Raw genomic sequence first — 27598 nt, 5'->3', positions numbered from 1 at the left:
TTTACCCATTTTAAAATGATAAATGAAACTTTTAATTTTTTAAATCTCATAAATATGACTTTCAGAAGTCACTTAAACTTATGTGGGAAATGAACCTTTGGCTTTATAAAATACTAGCCAATTGGTGTAGTTATTAATTACTTGTCTTATAGCCAAATCCAGGGTGTCCAAAGGGAGTGATGTGAGATTTTAGATATATAAATATACACATTTATATAAATGTGAGTATTGTTATAAATTTAATTCAATAAATATGAAATAAAAGAAATCAAGGGAGAATTGTAGTAAAGCAGATTGAGAATAATTAAAGAGAGGAAGGATTGAGAGAGAGTTTTTATATATGAACCGGATGAAGAGAAGAGAAGAGAAAATTATGTATAAAATGATAGAGAAAGGGGGGATTTATATAGCAGTTTGTCGCTTCCCTTTTTACCTAATACATTGACTAACACCCCTTTTCTTTGCTTCTCCTGCATCAGCCTCAACATTTTCTTCTTGCATAATAAATGAATTCCCACCGCCTTTTTTGACTTGCTTTGGTGGAAAGCCACTTGGATCTGTAACACTCCACCTTGGATTTTCACCACTTACAGATAATTATATTAACCTTGCTAAGGAAAAAACCCAGTGGGATAAAAATCAAAGCAAAGAAACATAATTATTAAATGTTCTGTAAGTTGGTGTTGAACGTACTTAAATTGCCTCATTAAAAACCTTACTAGAAAAACCTAGTGGGACAAAACCTAGTGAAGAAAAAAAGAGTACAGTGCACCTTTTGTTCAATATTTGATAAACTTCAAAATTTTGCTTGATAAATGCTCTCCCTGATGAACGTTCCTCCTCTTTGTAGTAGAATTAACTTGGTTGCTTGTTAAACCGCCGCATACCGATGTTATACACTAACTTCTCAAATGTTAATGTCGGTAGTGTCTTAGTGAACAAATTTGTAAGATTTTCACTAGATCTTATTTGTTTGACATCAATCTTTTTGCTCTACTGGAGCTCATGAGTGTAAAAGAACTTCGGTGAGATATGTTTGGTTTTGTCTCCTTTGATATACCCACCTCTAATTTAGGTTATACGTGTTGCATTGTCTTCATATAATATAGAAGGAGTGTCTGTTGTAGAAGGAAGACTATATGCATTCTAAATATGATGAATGACAGACTGTAACCATATACATTCTTGGCTGGCTTCATGGAGAGCTAAAATTTCTGAATGATTTGAAGAAGTTGCAACCAAGGTCTGTTTGGTGGAGCGCCATGATATAACTGTGTCATTATAAGTAAAAACATATCCCGTTTGTGAACAGACCTTATGGGGGTCAGAAAGATAACCAGCATCTGCATATCCAACAAAACTAGGATTTTTAGGGGATTTAACAGAATAAAATAATCTCAAATCTCTAGTTCCACATAGGTAACGAAGTATATGTTTGATTCCGTTCCAATGGCAACGGGTTGGTGCAGAACTAAATCGGGCCAATAAATTAACTGCGAAGGATATATCCGGTCTCGTGCATTGGGTCAAATATAATAAGGCTCCAATGGTATTAAGATATAGTACTTCAGGACCAAGTATATTTTCATCTTCTTCTTTAGGACGAAATAAGTCATTTTTTGGATCAAGAGACTGAACAATCATTGTGGTGCTCAAAGGATAGGCCTTATCCATATTAAAACGTTTTAATAATTTTTTAATATACGCTGATTGATGGATAAGTATTCCATTTGAATTGTGCTCGATCTGCAGGCCGAGACAATATTTTGTTTTCCCCAAATCCTTTATTTCAAATTTTTTTTCTAGATATTCAGCAGTTTTTTAGAGCTCTTCAGGAGTCCCAATTAAATTCATGTCATTAACGTAAATTGCTATAATAGCAAATCCCGATTCTGACCTTTTGATAAAGACACATGGGTATATAGGGTTATTCACATAGCCTTCTTTTTTCAAATATTCATTGAGGTGATTGTACCACATTCGTCCGGATTGTTTTAATCCGTACAATGATCGTTGTAATTTAATTGAGTACAAACCTCTAGAATTGACCCTTTTTGCTTCAAGCAATTTGTATCCTTCAGGGAGTTTCATATAAATTTCAGCATCCAAATTTTTATGCAAATAAGCAGTAACTACGTCAATTAGATGCATATCCAGTCTTTCAGAGACTGTTAAACTGATTAAATATCTGAATGTGATTATATCCATCATAGGTGCATATGTTTCATCAAAGTCTATACCGGGTCTTTGGGAAAAACCTTGGGCTACAAGCGTGACTTTATATCTAGCAATTTTATTTTTCTCACAAATACCCATTTATATCCAACAGGTTGTATGTCTTAAGGTGTTAGAACTGCAGACCCAAATACTTGACGTTTTGCTAGAGAAGCTAATTCTGTTTGAATTGCTTCTTCCTATTTAGGTCAATCATGTCTTTGTTTGCACTAAGCCACAGTACGTGGTTCAAAATCATGATCATTCAGAATTTCAGTAGCTACTGCAAATGAGAATATATCATCAATTATAGTTGTTTCATGATTTCACATTTCTCGTATATGAACATAATTTAAAGATATTTCAATATTCTCATTTTTCTGTTCTTCAGGATTTTGTACTACTTCAGGGGTTTGTGCCACTTCAAGGGCTTGAGTCTCTTCAAGGACCATAACCTCTTCTGGAGGAATATTTGTTTGATTATTTGCCTTTTGTTTTCTAGAAATAGTATCCTTTGATCCAATAGGTCTACCACACTTTTGGCGTGAGGTAGATTGATCAGCTACGACACGAATGGACTGTTCAACAGTCACATTGATTCTTGCTGGTGCATTAGCAGCTGGAACATGTGATCTTGTCACTTTTGTCGTATCTACAAATGCATCAGACATTTGGTTGACAATAATTTGTAAACGCACTATCCTTTGTACTTCAGTTTCATTTAGGGATGTGCGAAGATCTAAATGAGACATGGTAGGTATTTACAAAGTAAGTTCATGTCTAACTTCAAGAGGCATTTTCCTATCCCCTAAAGATGGGAAAGTTGTCTCATCAAAGTGACAATCTGTAAATCGTGCAGTAAAAAGATCACTTGTTAATGGTTCCAGGTACCTGATAATAGATGGTGAATTGTATCCAACATATATTCCCAAACGACGTTAGGGTCCCATTTTTGTGTATTGAAGGGATGTAATAGGGACATATACAGCACAACCAAATATTCTCAAATGAGATACATTAGGTTGGTAACTAAGAACCAATTGTAGGGGAGAATATTGATGATAAGAAGAAGGTCGTAAGTGAATTAACGCTACAGCATGTAATATAGCATGTCCCCACATAGAAGTAGGTAATTGACTTTTTAATAATAAAGTACGTGCAATTACCTGGAGTCGTTTGATAAGAGACTCATTAATCCATTCTGTGTGTAGACATGCAGGACTGGATGTTCAACCTCAATCCCCATAGACATGCAATAATCATCAAATATTTTGGATGTAAATTCACCAACATTATCTAGCCATATTGACTTGATCGAATAATCTGTGAAATATGCCTTTAATTTGATAATTTGTGCTAACAGTTTAGCAAATGCAACATTTCGAGTAGGCAATAAACAAAAATGAGACCATCGTGCAGATGCATCAATTAAGACCATAAAATAACGAAATGGCCCACTTGGTGGATGAATGGGTTCACATATATCCCCTTGAATTCTTTGCAAGAATGATGAGATTCACCTCTAATTTTGGAAGGAGATGGTCTTATTACAATTTGCCTTGAGAACAGGCGGTGCAGAATTGTTCACTGGACAATAAAATTTTATGATTCTATAATGTATGTTCATGTGAATTTTCAATAATCCTACGCATTATTGTAGATCCTGGGTGGCCTAGACGATCATGTCAAAGCATAAATGCTTTTGGATCAACGAACTTCTGGTTCGATACTGCATAGGTTTCAATTACCTTTATGATTGTATAATACAATTCAGATGATAAAGCAGGTAATTTTTCTAGTATAAGCCTTCTTTCGGAGGCATTACTAGTTATATAGATGAATTTTGCACCATTTTTATTCATGGTTTCAAGATGATAACCATTTTTTCTTATATCTTTAAAACTCAATAAATTTCTTCTGAATCTACTTGAATATAATGCATCATTGATGCTTAATTTGGTCTCATTATTTAACATAATTGTGGCTCTTCCGAAGCCGTATATCAGATCAATTGATCCTGATATGGTATTTACTTTAGCTTCAATTAATGCTAAATTTAAGAAAAATTTCTTTTCCTTGAGAATTGTGTGCGTTGTTGCACTATCCACCAAACATATGTCTCCCACATCAGCTTTTGAAGTCAACGTTTCAATTTTGAAGTCCATTTCTTTTCATTTAAAAATTACGTTAGTTATAACGTACACAAAATATTGAAAGGAAAAAAACATGATATTAAAAGACAAAATAATATTTACGACTCTAAAATATATATGATGGACTTATAAAAATCTTGGGCATCTTTGTCACTATACTATTATTCTTTGAAAGAAGATTTGAAACATCAAGAAGCATTAGATCGACCGGATCTAACTTATCAAAAATTTAATTCTTATGGGTGTATAGATCCACCCAATATTTGTGTGTACTACAGGTATACCACCAATGACATTTATAACCACACTTATTATTTTATGGTTTACTCTGTATTATAATTCACTTTGTCTCAGTCTTGGTCCACTTTTGGTGGTATGACTGAGATTTCTATTATTTCTCACATTCATAATAATTACTTCTGGTAGTTACGTTCACTTCAGAGAATGATATATAACAAGAAAATATTAATTCAGAATTTTCTTTTTTGATATTGCTACTATAGGAGCATAAAATAAAATGTGGAGAATATTTTATCTTCCACATTTAGGAAAAGATTCTGAATATTACAAAGTTATACTAAATTATAGAGTCATTGGGAGTATTGTTAAATTTGATGTTCAAATCTATCTTTCAAATTTCTCCACAAATTTAATGGATTTATCATTATATCAATATTTCGGCTTGCAATCCTTCAGGGATATGATACCGAAAGATAATAGTCTTGTATTTGTCCTTCTGAGATATTTTATTTAGTTAGTTTTTCAAAATTCATAAATTCTAGGTGGAGACTTATGCAAAAAGCCCATTTAATATTATCTATCAAATTTTAAGGACTTCAGGTTCAATTATTGTCATATTTACAAAACTTCTGGTTTTGTAGACAATATATATGAGTTAATCTTTGAAACTTTAAGTTCAAATATGATCTCATATTTATAAAATAGCTGATTTTGTAGGAGAAATATTGAGATTAATTTTGAAAACTTCAGGTCCATATATTATCCCATATCTAAAAAACTTCTGGTTTTGTAATTTGTATTCAGAATATTATAATAGTATTCTGATTATATTTTGGATTTCAAGTCCATATTTTTCACACTTTATGCAAACTTCAGGTTGCAAAGGTGATATCATTATAAAGACTTTGATGAAACTTGAGACTTTCAACCCATATATATGTATTTTCATGATTTTACAAATTTCAAGTTGTAAATCGTAAAACTTGGGACTTCGGGCCCATATATATTATCACGATTTTACAAGCTTCAAGTTGTAAATCGGATATAATTATCATAATAAAAATAAAGATTCAGATGAATAAAGGTACAAGTAAATAAATATTCAAATAAATGAAATACAATAAAAATAAATATTTAAATAATATCAGGATTTCTGGTCCAGATTCTTGGTTTTTGTAAACTGCAAGTTACAAATGATATTTATGACTTCAGGTCTAAATATATGATTTCGTAAACTTCGGGTTATGAATGATAATCAAGATTTTAGATCCAGATTCATGATATTCAGGACTGCAGGTCTAGATTCATAATTTTATAAATTTTAAGTTATAAATAAGATTCAGAACTTCAGGTTTAGATTTATTATATTCCAGACTTCAGGTCTAGATTCAAGAGTTTCAGGACTTTAGGTATAGATTTATAATTTTATAAACTTCAGATTGCAAATAGAGTACAAATATAATGACAAGTAAATAGAAGCATAAATTAAAAAATAATTGGGATATCACAACTGGGATATCCGTATTTATAATATATAAACAATATAATGATATAATAAAAATATATAATATATTTGAACTGATCGTGTTGATAATGTGTTATAAATTTAATTAAATAAATATGAAATAAAAGAAATCAAGGGAGAATTGTAATAAAGCAGATTGAGAATAATTAAAGAGATGAAGGAATGAGAGAGAGTTTTTATATATGAACCGGATGAAGAGAAGAGAAGAGAAAATTATGTATAACATGATAGAGAAAGGGGGGGTTTATATAGCAGTTTGCCGCCTCCGTTTTTACCAACACATTAACTAACACCCCTTTTCTTTGCTTCTCCGGCGTCAGCCTCAACATTTTCTTCTTGCATGATAAATTCCCACCGCCTTTTTTGACTTGCTTTGGTGGAAAGCCACCTGGATCTGTAACAAGTTTGTAATTAAATAATTTTAAATTTAAAATAGTGAGTGAGAGAGAGAGAGAGGTATAATAATGCTCAGTTGGCTACAGGTACAAGATAAGCCGTCGGTTAAGGAAATAAAAAAACACGTTCCACATGGTTTAAAGTAAAAAAAAAAAAACCCATTTCCCATCCGAGTCTGAATCTAAACAGTAGCCAGTAAAATCAAAGGAAAGGGGAAAAGCTAGAAGGCCTTCCCCACATGGATTCCCGCAGCGTCCTCCTTTCAATCTTCTTCATTCTCTTTATAACAACATTAACCTCTCACGCTTCAGCCCAATCAATCATAAAACTCCCAACTCACAAAACCCAAATTACCGCTGACCGCAAAATCCGGGTGGACGACGGATTGTATTGCGACAGCTGGAGATTCTCCGTGGAGACAAACGATGCAGGAATTTGGGCGTACGTTCCCTCCAGATGCGCAAAATATGTCCAAGATTATATGACTGGCGAGCGTTATTTGTCCGACTCTGAGGTCGTTTCTGCTTACGCTCTCAACTATGCTAAGAATCTCAGTGTGCGGGGCGACGGAAAAGACGCTTGGGTTTTCGATATCGATGAGACCTTGCTCTCCAACTTGCCTTACTATGAGGCCAGTGGATTCGGGTACGTTCGATTGGTTTGGTTTTTGATACTGTTGGCGTTATTGAATCATTTGGGGTGTCGTTTTCTTCGTTAGGTGTGCATGTGATTAGCAAAGAGGGGAATTATCAAATGGGGGCTACCTCATTGAAACGTTTGGTTGCTGATTGTAGATTTGTTTGCTTAAAAGTTTTGGCTTTTATGTATCTTTATTGTCTAAAAGACAATCTTGAATGTGAGTAAATGGCACAACAGTGCATATACAGTTCAATTGAAACTATTGAATGAATCCACCTAAGAGTTGTCCACTGAGGCTCAGTTTTTGCCAGGTTTTTTGATTCTGCATTTAATGTTGATTTGTTCGCTTATCCAAATCTTAAATAATAGGATAGGAAGCATTTTACCTAGTTTCTATGAGACGACCATTTGTTTTGTGAACTGATGGAGTCTCTATAGCTAAGAGGATTATGCCTATGCTGTACTGATTATAGATTCAGCAAACTACTCTAAGAAAAGCTGAAATTCATCTTCATAGAGAAACTGATGTGTATGGGAAAATGGGAAGGACAGAGCAGAGGGAATATATGCATAAAACTCAGTAGACAGCAGGCTTGAAATGAAATAAGCTTAGAAATGATATAAATTATAGTTATGAAGCGCCAATACATTCTGTTGTACATCATAGGTTAAAGAGTTACCATATAGAAATGGTTTAATATTAATTATTTTGCAAGTGTTAAGGTATCATGGCAACTCTTGACACAAGGGTCATCTTATTATAAATTCATGTGAGTTTACTAATATCATTTTTGTTTTGAGGATCTCTCTTGTGACCACCCTTTGTGAAATTGAAATTGCATATGTGCCTTATTATCTTTGATATTCTTGTTTAACATACTTTCTTAATTATGATAAAGATTGTTGCTTTAAGTGACTGAAGTCATCTTGTTCCATTCATAGATCAAAACCTTTTAATGAAGAATCTTTTGATGAGTGGGTGGATCTGGCTGAGGCTCCTGCCTTACCAGCAAGTTTGAGTTTTTACAAGGAGCTCAAACAACTGGGATTTACAATATTTCTGATAACTGGGAGGAGTGAAAATCAAAGAAATGTGACCGAAAAAAATCTTCTATATGCTGAATACAGTGATTGGAAAAGGCTTTACTTGAGGTAAATGAACTTATATGAATTGTGATGATTAATCTCATAATTCTTGCTCTTTATGGTGTTGAATTTAAAAGTGACAGAGACTTCAAGGTTAACAAATTTATTTTTATCAATTGGGTTTTTCATTTATTTTTATCAATATAAAGTATAAAAAAAGTTGGCCTTTGGTTGAACATCAAGGTTAACAAATTAACCTCTTTTGCAAATGATACAGAGGATTCTCAGATCAAGGCAAACCAGCAGATCTTTATAAATCTGAGAAGAGATCAGAGTTGGTGAAGGAAGGTTACAACATTCATGGGAGCTCCGGAGATCAGTGGAGCGACTTAGTGGGTTTTGCTGTGGCTGAAAGGTCCTTCAAACTCCCAAATCCAATGTATTACATTCCTTAAATAAAATATAACCTGAAGGTATTGTTCATACAATCCTATTGTAATGTTATTTTGCTCTATGCAATTGGATGAACATGTTTGATTGCTTCATAATAATAAGATATCACTGATATAAGAGACCACTGTGAATTCATGGCTGTTTCCTTAGGCTTTGGCATGTAAATGGTTTTAGATGATTTCATGCATTCGGGTGTTGCTAACTCATTTAAGCAGATTTTGTTGTGCCTTTGTCTGAATAACGAGATGTATTTTGTATCATACCAGACAATTTCCTTTCCTTTTATAGTAATTTCAATTTCATTTGGATATATACTAGATTTTCTATACTATATTTTCTGTATGGTTAAGGAGTCATCCCAACGCCTATAATTTCAAGAGCAATGCTACATGTACATACTTTGAGTCCATAAAATGGGTATACAAATGATATGTTATTATATGATTGGATGTTATTTCACTCTTAATTTAAATTCATACAACTATATAATGACAGATCATCTGTATACTCATTTTATGTATTGAAAATGTATACACATAATTTTATTGAAATTTCAAATGGACCCTACTCACATTAATGTCATTTGAGGTCTGAGAAGCATAGAGCAATGGTTCTGAGAGAGGCCTAGGACAAGCATCCAAGTATTCTGATGGGTGCACTCCGTACTTGAATGCCTAAACTGGGCTTATAACAAAGCCTAGTTAAGTATCATTTGGGTTTAGTTCAGTTTAATTACATTTTGGTAAAGCTAAAGTTTGTTGAATTTGGAAGTTTTTGGTTCAAGTTTAATTTCAAAATAGGAACGGTTGATTCAAGTTAATTTTAAAAAATGGTAATTAAATCTTATCATTTATATATTTATTAATTGTTGTTTCATATTCGGAACTAGGAAGTAAGATTTTATGTGTAGTACAAAATTTAAATTGTTAAAAATTTATTTATATTTTACCCGAGTTAAATCGTAAGTTTGCGAATTTATTGGGTTGATCAGCAGTCAATTCAAATTTAAACTTAGTTAGACAATAATCGAGTCAAATTCAACTCATTTGCAACCTCAGTCTAAATAATGATTATCATTTATTGGGGTTTTGGGTAGGGTTGAATTTGATTCAAACCGAATCCAGATTAGGGTAAACTGGAGCTCAGTTTGAATTTAGAAAAATTAGTTTGAGATTGATTTAAAAGCAATAGTTGAAATTTCTTCCACTACAGCTTAACATGATTTTGTAGCCACCATCTGCTAATCTAGGAAGAAGAAATCATATAATTCAACTCAATGTAGATCATTTTGTTATAACAGAATAATACTATGTATACAAATAATGAATATAAACTTGCACACAAATGATGATATATCATCATATAATTGAGTATTATTTTATCTTTAATTTGAAATTATTTAATCATATAGTGATATATTATTATTTATTTATAAATTTATACATATTATTTATGTACATAATTTAATTATTTCAGTTAATTATTTCAGTATTACCGAAGTTTTATTGTTAAATGCTATATAGACTGGACTGGGCCTTTTATGTTTGGGCCATGGGGGACAGATAACGACCTCTTCAACTTCAACAAATAATCTAAATGGGGTTTCTGTCAAATCCCCATCACCACCTACTAAAGGCCAAAATTGTCACTTTTATACATCAACGTATTAAAACCATAGGATATCTACTTTCACATTTAATTCTACCTATCATTCTACCAAATTAAGCTTTATTATTGTACATTTTAATGTTAATTATAAGTTAAAAAAGAGACATGAAAACCTGAAAAACACTACCAATAGGGTTTATAAATCTTTATTAAAAATCGTTTTACCGTTGTAATATCAGATTGAATAAAATTCTTAGATCTTCATATACATAGTTAAGATATAATGATAAATCAGTTTTAATATTATTCATTATATTAATGGGCTAAGTCTTACTTAGGGATGGCAACGGGGAGGGGCGGGGAGAGGATCTCAATCCCCGTCCCCGTCCTTATAGGGGATATCAATCCCCGTTTCTGTTACGAGGATGAAAATGATTCTCCGTCTCCTTCTGGCAAAGAAAAATCTTTTCCCCATCCCTGCGGAGAAAAATCTCCTCCCCGTACCCACAAAAAAAAATCTATTTTTTTTACTTTCTAAACACCATATAAATATATTAAATAATATAATTAAGTAAAATTAAAATTAACCCACTATTTCAAATATCACAAATATATATTAACTACTTTAATATATACAACAAAAACTTAAATAAATTTAAAAAAAATAAATAATTTAAAATTATAAAAAATATATTAGTGTTTTAAATAAATATATTAATATAAAAAGACGAGGATGGGGGTGGGGAGGGGACACATGTATCCCGATCCCCGACTTGTCCACAATTACAGGGATTTTTCTCATTCCCATTCTCATCCCCGTGTCTTTCTCCGTTTCTATCAGAGAATCTCTTTCCTGTTAGGGTTAGAGAAAGTCAAGACTCTTAATGTAGGGCCTAAATTCTCATCCCTGATCTCACTATTAAGGCTTTGGTGTAACTCATATAGCCCATGAAATAACACCACTTGTTATAGGAACAAATTGTACCCCCACTGGCCAAAAAAAAGCAGGGACCCTAGGCTGTGTCGTAGAGTCCAGCTATCCCATTGGCATGTTAAGATGGTTTTAATGACGAGGATTTATAGATAGATATGAGCTTATTTCGTACCTAATCTTCCCTTCATTGACTATTCGTTTTCACAATTTTATATCCCTTGAGCCTTAATTAAAGCAACTGCCCCAAAATTTCCACTCTGCTACAATCCGAGTTTTTAACCGGTCCCTCTACTTTTTCGTACTACATTTTTCATCCCCTTCCTTCCGGCAGCCATACCTTAATCAGTAAGAGTCAAGATGAAGATCGAGGATTTGGACGACCTGGGTTGTGATCGAAAGGACGATCCTTGTAACAGAAAGCAGATTGTGAGGGTTGACGCCAAGAGAGCGTTGGTGGGAGCAGGTGCTCGGATCCTCTTTTATCCGACCCTTTTGTATAATGTGTTTCGTAACAAAATCCAGGCCGAGTTCCGATGGTGGGACAAAGTTGATCAGGTCTTTTTTTTTTTTTTCATTTCCTTTTCAAATTTTTTTGGTTTCCTTTAGAATACTTTGTTTTTGAAATTACGGGTTTTACTTTGTCTCTCGAATACAATTATTATTGATTTTGCTTTGTTATTTCAGTTTGTTTTATTGGGTGCGGTGCCGTTCCCTAAGGACGTTCCCCGGTTGAAGCAATTAGGTGTTGGTGGAGTCATCACTCTCAATGAACCTTATGAAACTCTCGTTCCCACGACCTTATATCATGTCAGTGATTTTAATTTTATATATAATTTATGTGCTTATGTTGATTCTCTTTGGTGTTTTTTCAATTGCAAAGCTAATTGCAGTTGTTTATAATACATTATTTGATTATGGACATTGAAATGAGTGTCTGAATTTTAATTTTTTTCCTTTTTTGCTGGTTGGTTGTATGGTATTTGAAGGGCTTGAGTTTTTCTTTTTATAATGAATTAAAATTGAAGCAGATTGTTTGACAGTTTGAAGATTGCTTTATTGTTTACAGGCTTATGGGATTGACCACCTAGTAATTCCCACAAGAGATTATCTCTTTGCTCCTTCCTTTGTCGATATTAGGAGAGCTGTTGATTTTATTCACAGTAAGTATGTAAGCTTTGTTGCTTCAGTACTTTGGCTTTTTTGTATTAACTTTGGTCTTCTTTTGCTTCAGGGAATTCATGTTCTGGTAAAACTACTTATGTTCATTGTAAAGCTGGGCGTGGAAGAAGCACAACCATTGTTCTTTGCTATTTGGTAAGAATTTATTTGTTGCTACCAGGTTATTCGTCTTTTTAATATATCATACTTGTATCAGCTAAAGATTCTTTTTCATTTAAATTCTATTTGGCCCCCTTTAGTATTGAAGAATTGGGTTAATTATATCTGCAGGTAGAGTATAAGCACATGACACCAGCAACTGCCTTGGAATATGTGCGATCTAGAAGACCTAGGGTGTTGCTGGCCCGCTCACAGTGGAAGGTAAGAAATCCTTTATCTAAATTATTTAATTGAGAAGAAAAGTAAAACCTGGCAAAATTTTAATTGTATTATGTTTCTTTTGTCTGCTATACGAAGGGTAGACATGAGGTTAGACAGTTTGTGTGTACCTACTGTTTCCATGGATAGCATTCTATGTAGGTATATGTTCTTTCAAGTCTCTTGCATTCCAAAAACTGCTTTGGGGCTAAGAACAGAGAAGAATCTATCTTCCTTGGTTTTAAATAACACAAATTTCTTTTTGCAAATAGGAAATTGGTCTCCTCATGGTAATACTTCTTTTTTTTTTTTCTATGGAACAAGGGAATATTTTGTTCTCCAACTCATGATCTAAGTTAGCTTTTACTGATTTCCTGATTGCACCTATGGTCTCTGGCTAGAAAATGCATTAGTGTGTTAAATACGTAGTTGTGTTCCTTTTGAACAGTAATCATAAAATTTCTTATTGTGAAAATACTTGCTATTGTGTAACAACCCTTGCTTGTTGCTTGTGGATCATTAAAATAAGCAGGCAGTTCAGGAATTTAGCAAACAAAGATCCACTACTATTACATATTCTCCTTCACGTGATGCAGTTCTAATAACAAAAGCAGATCTTGAAGGGTATCATGGCACATCCGATGATAACGCTGGGAAGGTGCTGGCCGTTGTATCCAGAACAATAAGGACAGGGCCCATGATGGCAAAATTGTTGTGCCTCTTCCCATCCCTTAAAGTTTCTGGTGTTAGTGGACGGGTCACTGCAAGGCTGCCTGAGGCACGTGCTTGCTAGATGCCCAATCCTCCGCCAGAAGTTATTTTTACAGAAAAAAAAACGTTATGAAATAAAGTTCAGATCTCTGACCATTACCCTGTTTTCAGGTAGAGTAATACTATGTGTATCCACTTTAGGTACACAAATATATACACACTCATATATGTCATCATATGATTGGTTATTGTTTTATTCTTAATTCAAAATCATCCAATCACATGATGATACATATAAATGTGTATATATTTGTGTACCTAAAATGGGTATACATTGTTTTATTGTTTCAGGTAATGTTGTGTTCATGAGAGAGGGAAGGAAAATGAAAAGTAAGAGAGATTCAAGAGTTTTTCACTGTGTGTATAACTTATTTTTGTGTCCACATGTCATTCTGTGGTATTTATATTTATGCCGATAAAGATTTTTTACTATCTAACTGCATCTCCTGGTGGAGCCTTATTTTTCGGTCACTGAATGTGGCATTTGTCCAGGCCAAGACTAACACTCATTTTGGGTGGTGGGTTTTCGCAACTGTTCCTGAAATTCATGTGAGTAACCATTTCTGTCAAGTGATCACCAAGAAGCATGGTTGGCAGATGCGGATGTACATCTTGGAACTTTACGGTAAGTATGAATTGTACGATGCACTATTATTTTATCAAGTGGCGGTTTGATCTGCTGTAAATAGCTTATTTTGCGGACCGTGCCAGCCCTAGGGTGATGCAAGCCGAGTCACAGTCTTGGGGCAAAGCCTGTGGGTTGGTCTGGTCCGGCCAGTTAAAAATAATAAAAATTGGAAAATATAAAAATATAAAATTTTGTAGGTTGGTCCGTTAAAGACCCTCATAGGTAGGCTTGGGACGCTTGGGTTGTGCTCCAAGTCTTGACGTGTTAGTAGGTGGCTCAGTCTAGGCTTGCTAATTGGTGGCCCTAGACATGCCTGACCCTTAGCACAGTCGGTTGGTACAACCTCTTGTCATGTCTATCTTTGAATGAGTATTCTAAACAAGTCTTGCTGTGGATCATGCAATAACCTACTTACAACTACAACAAACCAAAAAAAAAAAACCTTCTTGAGTGTTGGTTTATCTACTTGAGAAATTGTAGGTTTTTTGACTGGTAGTTATTTAAAGGTGGGTGTATATCATAAGGCATAGATATTGATAAAAGAATTAGTTAATTTGTATGTGTCACGAAATTATCAAAGTTGATGTAATTTCAATTCTTATAAAGAATGTAAATATATGATGAAAAATATATTGGCATCTTTTGTCTCCATAGATGATAGATCTCTGAAAAGAAAAGTGATAAGATGATTAGTGGGAAAGTGGTGCCGAGTATTGTCCACTTATGCGTTAAACAGAGCTTTGTTCATGAGATTAAGCTATTTTAACTTAATAATCTTGATTTAAATTATTAATATTCATCATTATGATTACTTGGCGTTTAAACTTACTTGAATGGAGTGCACAGGTGGATTTAACACCTTATTTCACAAACGAAAATTGTAGTGCATCATTTACTTGTTGCAGAAGTCCATAGATTAAAGAAAGTCCCAATTTTGAGATATCAGTCGGCTTTTTCAGTTAAAAGGTTAAATTGTAATCCTCACTTGATATATTATTAGAAGGCTAATTAGTAAAAATGACCAAATTAAAGGTGTATATACAAAATTGACCAACTTTTTAAGGATTATTTATCAGGGTAACCTTGGATGAAATTACCAGTATATATAAGAGTTACATTCATTTTCAAAATATGCATAATAAGCCACATTCCCAGAGAAATAACAAATGCCAATTTTTGATGATTTGAGTCTTTTACTTTTTGTGATTAAAATGGAAGATAAAGATACTATATCATTCATCATCATATTTTATTGTTTATAATATTGAGATTTACTAATTTTTGCATAGATTTCAAATGTTAAGTCTCGATGGTTGTGTTTTTTGTGTTTTATGGGTTCATTCTTTTGCAATTTGCATGATGGGATTGCAATTCAACCATCAAACGAACATACAAGATAATCTTCTCACCTCAATCGGACAAAGGATATAGAAAACATACTTATATAATGATGCATTGATCAATTATAGAGATGTGATGAGGGCATTTGAGACTGAGGCATGAAGGGATGATGACACCAACACCATTAAAAATCCTTCATTACTACACGATAAACTCTTGGGTATAGATAACGAAAAGGTGATTAGTAAGGTCATACAACTTGTAGATCACCTAAATAAATTTAATTCCTACTAGTATGTTGTACAAGTATGGAAGATGATGAATAAATCCTTAAACCAATTAATTTGTCATTTGTTTGAGGAGGCAAAACCTATTTAGAGGAAGGATTTTTTTTTTTTTTTAAATTTTCTCTTATTTTTTCTGTTTTCTTGTTTTTCCCATATTTTTTATTTTTCTTTTTCCCCTTTAAAAAGTTTAGAGGGAAAATTACAATTTTTAGAAGGGAGAAGGACAATTTCCCATCCAAAATTTAGCCCAATCTCAAAATCACATCTATAACAGATGAAAAACCTAAATATCCATCTATGGGCAAACTATTGTTCAAATTTTCGGTTAAAGACAAAGGTAAAATCGTCATTTTATCTATAAATTTTAAAACTTTAAAACTTTGAAATTTTTATCATTTCCCCCTCTAGGTTTTAAAAACTAACACTTCAACGCATCTTTAAAGTTTGAAAAGTTTAGATTTCACCCGAGGGTTTGCTTCCTTCTCCAGCCACTATCATTGTAATTGACGACTGATGCTTTCCACCGATCTTCCATCTTCAGCTATAAAGGACGATGAAGAACGACCCTTCAATGCTCAGATCTAGATGATGCTTCTCCAGCCACTATCATTTCGATCGATAGTCAACTATTTCCACCGATCTTTCATCTCTGGTTATAAAAGACGACGAAGAACTACCCTTTATCGCCCAGATCTGAATGACAAAGTGTCATCCATATTTGGACTATAAAAGGTCATCCTTCGTTGTCTTTTATAGCCAGAGATGGAAGATCAATGGAAAACATCAACCGTCGATCAGAATGATGGTGACCAGAAAATGAAGCAAACCTTAAGAGTAAAATCTAAACTTTTCAAACTTTGAGGATGAGCTGAAGTGTTAGTTTTTAAAACAGAGAAGAGGGAAATGATAAAAATTTCAAAATTTTAAGGTTTATAGATAAAATGACAATTTTATCCCTGTCCTTAACTGAAAATTTGGACGACAATTAGTCCATGGGTGGGTGTTTGAGCTTTTTAACTACCGTGGATAAAATTTTGAGATTAGACTAAAATTTGGATGAGAAATAATCTTTTTCCCTTTTTAAAAATGAATATTTAAAAAATTTAAAAAATAATAGTTACACTTACTAAAATACAACACTATAAAGTTAGAGTCTTAATAATTTTTAGGAGTCTTAGTAATAAAATTAAAAATTGATAGAATATATTGATAATTTGATATTTATATAAAGTGTTAATAATATTTTTGTAATTTTAATAAAAAGGTATAATAGTCATTTTAAGAAAACTTAACAAATTCATTAATATATAACTTTTTAAATTTAAAATGGTAGGAATCTGTCATTTCTCCAAAATCTGTCATTTTTGACAATATTTTCTATAATTTTGAACCTAACACATTCTTATCTAACCTTATCCGTTTCCACACTATTTAAAGATTAAATTTAATCGCAAGATCTCTGTTTTCTGAAATTTAATTGTCCCAATGAACATCCCAGTGAGTGAAGGAATAATCAGTATTTATTGTATAATTAATTAATAGTTCTACTTTTCTTACATAAATAGGAAAGTGGTTGGTGAAATCTATTCTCAATGAGCAGGGAATGTTCACCAAACTCTAATAAAAAATTTACTTCTTTAACGTTTTTCACAGAAAGAAAAGCAAAAAAATTTTAAAAAAATGGATGAATACTTTTAACAATTTTCTTGAATCACATGTTGTCTAAGCAATGTAAATGGTGATTGGACAGTCAATTCTGATCGAGCTCTCTATCTCTTTGGGTAGACTCATCACCATATAAGTTGATCTGGGAGAAATCAATAATTAAATTTTTCTAAGAGTAAATAGAGATATGCATGAATTTGATGTGGGAAAAAAGGAGGAGAGACGTTGAAGAATCTAAAAAAGGAGGGGGGGTATGGCCATGTTGTGATATTCCTCCTTGCACTACGCAATTCTTCTGCAACTTTTTTATGGGATCAAATCTCTGCACAATAAGAGAAACCCTAAAATTGCTTGTTAACACCCCATTAAAGCAAACCATCCAAAATCTTTCATAAAGTGAAAGAACTGAATATCACCTTTTTTAGCTAGGTTGAACAAGACATGTCATCCCCTTTTTAATTTATTGCATGTGGAAAGAGACACTTCTACCTCCCTCCCTCCCTCTCTGTTTATCCATTCTCTCACACAAATATTCTCTTGCAAACTCCAATTTTGAAATGGCCAAAACCCCTTTATATTTTCTGGGTTTTTTAAGTTATATATGAGCAGTGTTGTGCTATTTAGATATACACAACACCTAACAAATCATAACTTAACATGTGTACTTTGTAGTATCTATAAAAGGAGTTAGCATTCTCTGAACAATAAAACTATATATATCTATTTTAAATATATCAATTAATATATATTTGATATATATTATTGTATGATTATGCGGTTTTAAATTAAAAATAAAATAATACATAATTATGTAATGACACACATAAGTGTATATCAATTTATATACTCAAAATAAGTATACATATTATTGCTCTTCTCTGAATCTCCTTTTAAGGTCTTCGGAGCTAGCTTCATTCATAATTTTGTTAGTGTTTCATCGTACAAACTAACTTATGGGCAGATCTCAGAATTTAGATAATTCCTTTATGGTGCATAATTTCTTTTCTTTGAGAAAACTGGTAATCTTAGTCATACGGTTGGTATTTGGGAATATATAATATATCATGCTTACAAATTTGAAATGGAAAAGGAGTAAAGAATATAAAAATATTGTGAATCAAAACATAAAAGAAATTGTGACAAGTCATTGGAAGTGTCATATCCAAACCTAAAGGTTATTCTTGTCTGCTTATTCTGTGTTCCATCTTTATTCCCTCGAGAAACTACCATGAAGCTGCCTCATTTATCTTTATTTCATGCATGTCCCATGAAACCAAAAGACACCATGCACGTTACTCTTTCTCTCTCCCTCATATCTCTACTCTCTATATACATTATAAATTCTACTGCAGAAAAAGCTCGAATCTGGAATAGAATAAAGCAATAAAGAAGTTTCCTATGAAACAAAAATCCTAACTTTAAATAATAGTAAATTTCATTTCATTGCTACTTATTACTGTAGAAAGATTCCATAATTCCAAAACAGATACAAGTTTCATTCAAGGAAGGTGGCTCACCCTTCGTTTTCCTAGTTCATTTGATAGCTAAATCCCAGAAACAGTAAACACCTTTTAATGAAGAAAACGACAACCCAATTATGGATTGATGAAGTTTACATTGAAACTAAGGATATAAAGTCAGTTCATGTGGCGATGTTTCATTTGTCAATATATGAGTGGCCACAAGAGCCTTCGGGGAAATCACTTCACTTGGTAAGTAGTGAGGACCTATGAAACTATGAGTTAATTTCTATCCAACCACATAACAAAAGTATATTTACTTTCAATTACACAACATTGAGCTGCTCATATTCAACGTAACTCCAAAGACAAAGGATCGAGTTTGAATTTTTCTCTCCATTATTAAAGCTGAGGTAACTCATATGTCACCATGAATACAGTCTGTATGTGTGTGTATATATATATACATACACACACACACACACACACACACACACATATATATATATATCCTCTGTATAAGATCGGTATCTTCCTTTGAAACAGCAGAAACCTACAGAGATAGAAATTTTTTATAAGCAAGAAAAGAAATCTGTATTTTTAAATTATAGGTGATATATTTCATTATATGTATAAATTGCTTCATCATGAGTAAGATTAAAATAACTCCCCCCGCCTGTATATACGCATACTGCTTTTCAGTTGGATAAAGAATATTTAATTAAGACTGATAGAATTGTTGATCAAACTGGCAAAACTCATTAACAAAATTTCAACAGATTGTACACTTTTTGGACCAGATAATACGGAGAGTTCATATCTCTCCTTTAATTTGTTCCAAAATATGAAAAGTAGTGGAAGAAAGTGAGATACAGATGAAATAAACAATTGGACAGTACATAATTTAAAGTTAAATCATCATATAATTATATTTTACTTAAAAGAAGTGAGTACAAACAACTGAATTAACAAAGTTTTCTTGTTGTAATTTGCACAGACTCTTTGGTATTTTTCTTTAAAATAACAGGAAAAAAGAAGAAAATATACAAACATCATGAAATAATAAAATAATAAGAATAGGCATTTATAAAGATGATACTGTAATGATATTGGTGATGATTTTCATGCACGATGTTGATGGATTTACTTTGGGTCTTTGGTTCTCCTTCGTTTTTGTCAGTAGAGTGCAGCCTTTTTTGGCTTCTTCTTTTCTTTTCTTTCTTCTTTTTCCTTTTGTTTTTTTTCTCCCTTCTTCTCTCTTTCAACATGGACTTCTAGTTTAGTTGAGAGTGAGAGCCAGAAAGAAGAAGAAGAAGAAGAAAAGAAAAAGCAAAGTATAGATATCTTCCTGGCCTCTTCTTGAAAACAACTTCAGGGAGGGCTTCAATTACTATTGATGATGATAATGATGCTGCCTCTGACGGTGTCTTTTTGTTTATTCTTTATTTATTTTTGCTCCTACCCATGATGATCCTGGTTGTCAGGATCAGGCCAGAAAGAAGAGTACTTCAACCATTCAGCTTCCTGTGGGTTTGTGATTGATGACTCCTGCAATACAGTAAAACCATGTGAGCAAAATATTAGGGTTAGGGTTTAAACTTATACAAAGAAGTTGCCTCCTTTGTCCTTTTACCACCCCCACAATCAAATTGTCTTGATGATGTGTTTTTCTCACGATGCTACGCATGCCAAAAGATTTTATGTGCTATCATTTACTTTCTTTTTAAACCCCTCCTAATATATTAAAAGAATTATATATTCATAATTCTCTTTCTGCAGAATTTTGGCATAAAATACACTACTATTAGCAGTAAGGAAAAAGAGATTTAGCCCTTCATTATTTCTTATTGAAGAATAGATTTAAATAAAAGTAGGTGTTAAGAAAGTTTTGTGCTTTGTTTTATATTTCTGTTGTTGAAAATGGTTTTACTTCTACAACTCATGGCTTCTGGTTTCACATTAAGCCACTGAGATTCCTATGTTTGCTGATCCAATAAAAAATTTTATCAGCTTTGACATGGAAAAACCATCTGTCAATTTGTTGAAAGAGAAAAAGAGAGAAAGAAGGAAAAAATAAAGCAAATGCCCAAAAGCAAAATACGGTTGTCATTTTATTTGGTTTTATTTGTGAGGAAACCGAAAGACAGTAAGTCTACGCATGAAAGATACCTAAACTTCTTTACAGGATACTGTGTAGTATATCAATATCATTCTAAATCACCGAAACTAAAAAATGAAAAAGAAGAATTAAAGAGATAAAGAGAAAAAAAGAAAAGGTTTCTGATTTATCTCTTTAATTTAAAATAATAATAATACATAGTAATAAAGAATAATTTGATATACTAAATTTATAGTGTTTTTTCAATCTTAATCTTTTTTCCAGTATCTCTCTCTTTAGTTGGTATTATGAAAAACAAGGGAAATTGATTTCAGGGTTTAATTAATACTCACTTCCTTGATATCAGTTGAAGTGCAACCCATTATGAGTTCCTCCAAACCAGACGCAGACCTTCCTCCCATTTTATGATGTTGCTGCTGCTGCTGCTACATAACATTGACCAGAAAGATAAAAAAAATTAATAATCATCATGTCTTCACAAGGATTAAAAGCCTTAAAGACCATTTCATTGTTCCCAACTTAGCTGACACTGTTTAACATTACTGAAACATGACATGTCTGAACTCATGACTTGTTACCAGTTTTCCCCATTTCTTTTTCGGGTTTATGAAAAAAAAAAAAAAATAGAGAAACATTTATTCTGATGCCATGTGTACATCAGAAGCTAAAGAGAAGAAACAGAAGTTACTAATCTAGCGAGGTAATTAATGTTTTCTGGTAACCATGAAAGAATGGGACTCAGATTGTGGGATTGTTTATAAATTACCTGGAAAGTATCATTTTGAAGCATTATTCTGGAAACATGGTAAGAATCATCGTCAAGAATGATAGAAGTGTGATGGAGTGGAGGTGGAGAGATCATGGTAGAGATGGGAAGTGAAGGCCTGGCGATGTGGAAGGCTGTGGTGCCCATATTCTGATGATGTTGCTGTTGCTGTTGTTGGTGATGGTGTTGCTGTTGACGGTGATGATCATGGGCCACATGATGTGGCCGCTGCTGCTCCCGTATATCTTCACACGTGCCTGCTGCTGCTACTGCTGGGGCTTCACCTGCTGTTGAAGTTACTCCTATCCCCACCTGCATGCAATAGACATTTCCATGAAGCGGTTTGCTACCTAGTCCATTTTCAACAACATCCTATACTTATTTAATTAGCTTTAATATCTTTTTCTTTCTTTCTTTAATTTCCATCGTGTACCTATCGGTTCGAATATTGGTTTTAATTCATTGTTACACTGTTAGATGACAAAGATAATCAAGTGAGGTCCATGTTAATTTGCATGCTGTATATGCAAGCAACTTGTAGAAGAAAAGCAACCCTAGAACTTTTTTGACTCCTTCCTTTTACTTTATCTTATGCAAGATCTAAGAACAAAAAATTGATGTAAAAACTTAGCCATACTTATTTATTTCAAACAGTTAAATTTGTGTATTTTTAACAGAAAATTAATTTGTAATTCAAATACGGGTGAATTGTAAATATGGGATTGTATAATATATCAAACTATCTACGAAACGTCAACATCTACTGATTATTGGTTGGTGTAATGTATGAACAAGAGGATATGTGGAATTTGAAGATGTAGAAGGCAATGCATATATATATGTGTATATATAAATATACCTCATCGAAGCTTTTCTTAAAAGGGACGAAGCTGAAATGGTGATCGTGAGGTTTAAACTGTTGCATATCCATGGCACCATAACTTGACATTGCAGCAGCGACTGTAGCTGCAGGCATTTCATCCCTTTGTGGGATTAATTCTTTTGATGAGCAGCTTCCACTGCCACTGTCTCTTCTACTATTAGGATCACTGCTTCCTTCACCAGTTGTTGCACTTCTATCGGACCAATTGCATTGCCGTGGCTGAGTCTGATAGAATATCTTTGAAACCACAAGCTCTCCTTCTTTCTCCTCCTCGTTTTGGCCAAGGTGGTATTGGTGCATCACCCAGTTAGTCTTCTCGGGTTTTCGGTTCTTGCCAAAATTTGTATAGAGGACCAAGATTTTCTTGCACCCTTTTTGTTTACCATTGACCATAACTGGCCTTGTCTTGCCAGTTTTATGCCATCTTGTTTCTCCACCTTGCAAGTCACATTCGGTTTGAATTTTCCTTCGCTTTCTTGTGCCAGTAGTGTAAGCCTTAGAAGGTCTGTGGAAGAAGTGCCTGCTCAAGCCATCTCTGGTAACTCCTACAAGAAACGTCGAAGCATTATCGCCAAAATCAAAGTTAGGTTGACTTAGGTGTAACAAGACTCTCACACAAAGTCATAACAAATAAGAGCAGCAACAACCAATGAAGTTTACAGCTTTTATACAAGACTTGGAAGATTATAAATATTGTATATCTAACCTGGAAGTTTCTCAGGATGGGTATAACAAATCCCATCTTCCCCTTCAATAGTAGGAATAAATTCATCTATCAAGGGGTGAGATTTCATGTCTTTGGCTTCTACCTTCGCTTCCAGGTGTTCTATCAGTTCTTGGTCTGTTGGATCAAATTTCACTCCAGCTGGTAGACCTAACCAGTCCTGTAGAATTCAATCAAACTAAAGTCTGAAGCTTAACAAACAAATAAAAAGGTATAAGATGAATATTAGCCTCCAGAATAAAACAGGAAGAATAATTATATTCTTCTTTTAATTAAGAAAATGATTTTGTTATTATAGAGCTAAGAATATTACGATACTATCGGTTCCATACCGGCTTTGCTTCGAGTTTATGGCCGCAGCCGGGGCAGTGTTTGGATCCACACAGCTGATGTTCTTCAAGCTTGGCATCAATGAGATCAGAGCTACTGATATTGGAGCTTAAATTACTCTTACTCATGGCTTATTGGATGGCAAAAGCAGATGCTATCTTCTTCCTCTCACACTATATAAATATTCTTTGAAGTTATATACTTTATATAACACCCACCTACACATATCATATCATATCCGTATACCTCTCTGCAAAACACAAAACATCAGTCTGTTTAAGAGAGATCCCATCTTCTGTAATCAGAAAATAAATTAAAAGATAATAAAAAGATCATTTCTCGTTGTATCATGAAATAAAAAAAATTATAAATTTGAAAAAATAAAAAAAGAAGGAAATTTCAATCAGAAAACACAAATCAAAAAATGAAAATTAAGCAAGTCTTACAGAAGTTAGTGAACCCTTGCGGCAAAATCAAATCTTGAAAAAGAAAATTGAGGGAAGCCCAGATGAGAAGTTAGGAAATATAAATTTTAAAAAAAAAATTAACTGTTAAAATGATGAAGAGAAGAGAGAAGGAGGAGGAGACGGAGAAACAAGGAGGAGGAAAAGAGGAAACTGTCACAGTAGGATTGAACTATAAACCTGCTTTAACCATAGAAAACACCAGAATTCGCTCCCATAGCTTACTTTAACCGAAGCCAGTGAAGAAAAAGGAAAAGTTGCTCTCAAGTCTATACACCACTTTTAAGCCTTTGCTAATTTAAGCAGCTTCCACAAGTAGACGGTTTGTATTTGAGAGAGAAAGAAAGAAAGAAAAGAAAGAAAACAGGATAGAAAGGAAAAAAAAAAATCTCCCAGTTGGTTTTTCTTTCTCTTTCTAAAGCAAGCTGAAGCTCTTGACTACAAAAGCAAAAGGCATGAAACGGCCTTCACAGCTGTTTCTGAAGGCACACATTCAAAAGCATAGCAAACAAATACAAATACAAATACAAAACCCACATCCCATTTTATATTTAATATAAAAGTATTTATAGTTATAGAGAACTGCAAGCATATAGAAATGGTGGTTAGGTTAGAAAATTTTGATAGTAAAAAGGGTGGGTGATATATGAATAAAGTGAGAATCTTGAAATTCAAAGTGCTTGAGGATGGACGTGGCAGTAAGTAACTTTGAGTAACAAAGACGATAAGAGAGGAAATTACAGTCTGATGATTTGCATAAGAAATTGTGGTTAAAAGGCAAAAATTTTCTCAGAGAGAGAGAAAGGAGAGATTGTGGAAAAAATACAAAGGAAAAACAGAGAGTAGTAAAAAAGGATGATAAGAACTCACATGGGTTTTGAGCTGGAGTGGTGATCATGATACTTTTGCCATGAATGAATGAATGTTGCAGAGAGAGAAAGAGATGGAAGGAATTAGGGGGTTGCTTGATAAGCAAGGCAAATGAGCAGTGTACTTGATGGACCACCACTACCCTTGTAATCCATATATTATTTAGTAAGAAGTAATTTTATGTGTGCATAAATTCTATATAATTAACAAATTGGTGTTATATAATTACGTATTATTTTATTTTTAATTTAAAATTATTTAATTATATAATAATATATTATTTATATATTTAAATTATATATAAAAAATTTATATATATAATTTTAATCAAACTATATATATTTATTTTAAATATATAAATAAATATATATTTAATATTTATTGTTATGTAAGTTTATAATTTTAAATTATAAATAAATTAATATTTAATTATATAATAATTATATATATATATATATAAATAAAATGACAAGTGGGTATGGGTAATATTGTTTTATTATTTTTAATTAATGGTAAAATCCGACCCAAAAAAACATAAATTAAAAAAAAAAAATCAATGCAAAACTTAAAGAAGAAGCAGCCTTATTATAATTAAATAAGATAAAACAATCGTTTTCCTCGAATTACTGATAATTTGTTTGTTAGTGTGAGATTATTAGTAAGTATTAAAGGGGAAATTCTAAAGTGTGTCTCACTCATACAATTATTTGGTACATTGGCCCCACAATTAAAGTGTATTGATGAGATGATGGTTTGGCATTCACGTTTATAACATTCTTTTGGAACAGTCAAGTCAAGATTGCGAGTTTGCAATTGATGAAGGGACCAGATAGAGATATGGCATGGCCATGATGCCTTGCCTCCTATTATTTTCATAATTAAGCTTAAAAGTTGCATTAATAAATAAATATAAATATATATATATATTACAGTAAGTATCATTTGCTAGCCCTTAATTATTTTCAAATTAATTAATATATAAATAATGAGATGATTAGGGTTCCCTCTTTTTGTCCACAAGAATCAGATTTATGAATTTAGCTGACTTCTATTCAGGCATGCATATGTGTACTTAATTAACACTTCTCCTTTATGCTATAAAAATTAGATATATATAATTATATTTATGTATTTAAAATAGATACGTATAGTTTTGTTGTTTCTTATGAATTATATTATATGTATCCACTTTAAATACATAAACGAGTACACAGTTATATGTATTATTATATGATTGAGTGTTATTTTATCTCTAATTTAAAATTATTTAATCACATGATAACATATATCATATGTGTATATATCTGTATACTCAAAATAGATACACATAATTTTATTGATTTCTTATTTATAAGTTATGATTTTTTATTTTTTCATATAAATATATCAACTTAGGTAGCTGCAAACATGAAATATTCCAATGTTTAAAACTTATTGGTAGCTTCATTGAGGGGCATCTTCCTGTTTTAATTTAGAATGTGTCTTAATACTAGGGCACAAGCACAACTATTAACTGGTTTATTTATTTAAGATTTGGAATTTCCCCTACTATATATGATATGAAAAATTCTCTCTTGAATTTTGCATTGTGAGGGTTTAAAGGCATGGATCCTCCTAAGCCCCCATGACTTATAATAATATATTTATTAGAGAATAATTTAGTACTACACTCATCTTGTACGTTGATATTATTCTTTAAAATTAGAGGAAAAGCCATGGATGAATAAGCTAAGGTGGTTGTGGAGGTGGGTTTCAAACCCAGGAAGAAAAGAAAAAATAAAATAGTTTTCTATTTAGGTTATAGTTTAGACAAGCTTTAAACCGAACTAAATCATAAACTATATTTTTTTTTAAATATAAATAACTATATTTAACAAAAAAATTTTATAAACAATTAAATATACGAACTTGTTTTTTTTATATTTATTTTGTTATTTTCTTTATATTTATATTGTATATATATATATATTTCATATTTATTTAAAATATTTATATTATATTCTAAAAAATCATAATTTAATTAATTTTAAATAATATATATTTAGAAGTGATTGATTTTAATAGATTTAAATCGTAACCCAAACCAAATTAAATCGTATTATTTTAGTTTGATTTAATTTAAAAAAACTTTTAAATCGTACTAAATCAAACCGTATACATCTTTAATTGCATCTTCATTGGCTTTAAGCAAGAGAGATTGCATTTGTGACGTTATAATATACATTATGACAGAGTTATTCATGTTTTTGCCCAAAATCTTTACTTTTTTTTTTTAATAAATTGCACAGGCTAATTTATTTATTATCTGTAATTTACAGTGAATTATTATTGATTTGCAAGAGTTTATATTAATTAAAATGGGAGATTAATTGCTTTTATTATCAATGCATGTATATTGTATAGTGGAACCAAATAATTAGTCTTCCAAATTTCCAATCCATGCTGTACTAAGTCCCCGCTGTGATTTTCCACGTCAAGTCAAAAAGTTGCAGGGTGTTACTCATGA

At 32.4% G+C, this 27598-nt stretch overlaps 3 protein-coding genes across 7 annotated transcripts; 2 read left to right on the top strand and 1 right to left on the bottom strand.

Moving 5' to 3' along the window:
- Positions 1-6640: 6640 nt before the first annotated feature.
- Positions 6641-8830, top strand: LOC123193912 (acid phosphatase 1-like). Its single transcript, XM_044606986.1, has 3 exons — positions 6641-7173; positions 8110-8319; positions 8531-8830. Exons 1-3 carry the CDS (start codon positions 6767-6769, stop codon positions 8706-8708), a joined length of 795 nt encoding a protein of 264 aa, XP_044462921.1. The 5' UTR covers positions 6641-6766; the 3' UTR covers positions 8709-8830.
- A 2607-nt stretch (positions 8831-11437) lies between these two features.
- Positions 11438-14821, top strand: LOC123195046 (phosphatidylglycerophosphate phosphatase PTPMT2-like). Of its 2 annotated transcripts, none has more exons than XM_044608618.1 (7): positions 11438-11803; positions 11933-12055; positions 12315-12408; positions 12480-12562; positions 12698-12787; positions 13317-13666; positions 14048-14821. In XM_044608618.1, exons 1-6 carry the CDS (start codon positions 11606-11608, stop codon positions 13575-13577), a joined length of 849 nt encoding a protein of 282 aa, XP_044464553.1. In that variant the 5' UTR covers positions 11438-11605; the 3' UTR covers positions 13578-13666; positions 14048-14821. The 2 variants fall into 2 exon arrangements, with proteins under 2 accessions (XP_044464553.1, XP_044464552.1); XM_044608617.1 differs by lacking the exon at positions 14048-14821 and adding an exon at positions 13847-13992 and having other exon boundaries at positions 11439-11803.
- A 5015-nt stretch (positions 14822-19836) lies between these two features.
- Positions 19837-25208, bottom strand: LOC123194264 (NAC domain-containing protein 75). 4 transcript variants are annotated; one of them, XM_044607424.1, is made up of 7 exons: positions 25093-25208; positions 23761-24008; positions 23411-23588; positions 22681-23249; positions 21822-22133; positions 21388-21480; positions 19837-20484 (listed from the first exon to the last, which is right to left on the bottom strand). In XM_044607424.1, the coding sequence occupies exons 2-7, from the start codon at positions 23884-23886 to the stop codon at positions 20395-20397; spliced, it is 1368 nt and encodes a 455-aa protein (XP_044463359.1). In that variant the 5' UTR covers positions 23887-24008; positions 25093-25208; the 3' UTR covers positions 19837-20394. The 4 variants fall into 4 exon arrangements, with proteins under 4 accessions (XP_044463359.1, XP_044463360.1, XP_044463358.1 ...); XM_044607425.1 differs by lacking the exon at positions 25093-25208 and adding an exon at positions 24403-25022 and having other exon boundaries at positions 21388-21477; XM_044607423.1 differs by lacking the exon at positions 25093-25208 and adding an exon at positions 24205-25020.
- Between the last annotated feature and the right edge of the window lie 2390 nt (positions 25209-27598).

The sequence above is a fragment of the Mangifera indica genome, chromosome 13 (genome assembly GCF_011075055.1).
Source record: "Mangifera indica cultivar Alphonso chromosome 13, CATAS_Mindica_2.1, whole genome shotgun sequence".
NCBI lineage: Eukaryota > Viridiplantae > Streptophyta > Magnoliopsida > Sapindales > Anacardiaceae > Mangifera > Mangifera indica.
The sequence above is the reverse complement of the archived record's forward strand: the minus strand, read 5'-3'. Positions and strand labels throughout refer to the sequence as shown.

Bases quoted from the DNA above. Each gene is read 5' to 3' on its own strand.
- LOC123195046 (XM_044608618.1), top strand. From the start codon at position 11,606: ATGAAGATCGAGGATTTGGACGACCTGGGTTGTGATCGAAAGGACGAT. The intron at 12,409-12,479 runs GTAAGTATGTAA...CTTTTGCTTCAG, and splicing joins AGCTGTTGATTTTATTCACA to GGAATTCATGTTCTGGTAAA. The intron at 12,563-12,697 runs GTAAGAATTTAT...TTATATCTGCAG, and splicing joins CCATTGTTCTTTGCTATTTG to GTAGAGTATAAGCACATGAC.
- LOC123194264 (XM_044607424.1), bottom strand. From the start codon at position 23,886: ATGAGTAAGAGTAATTTAAGCTCCAATATCAGTAGCTCTGATCTCATT. The intron at 23,250-23,410 runs GTTAGATATACA...CGTTTCTTGTAG, and splicing joins CCATCCTGAGAAACTTCCAG to GAGTTACCAGAGATGGCTTG. The intron at 20,485-21,387 runs GTGAGTATTAAT...ACTGTATTGCAG, and splicing joins CTTCAACTGATATCAAGGAA to GAGTCATCAATCACAAACCC.
- LOC123193912 (XM_044606986.1), top strand. From the start codon at position 6,767: ATGGATTCCCGCAGCGTCCTCCTTTCAATCTTCTTCATTCTCTTTATA. The intron at 7,174-8,109 runs GTACGTTCGATT...TTCCATTCATAG, and splicing joins TATGAGGCCAGTGGATTCGG to ATCAAAACCTTTTAATGAAG. The intron at 8,320-8,530 runs GTAAATGAACTT...CAAATGATACAG, and splicing joins TGGAAAAGGCTTTACTTGAG to AGGATTCTCAGATCAAGGCA.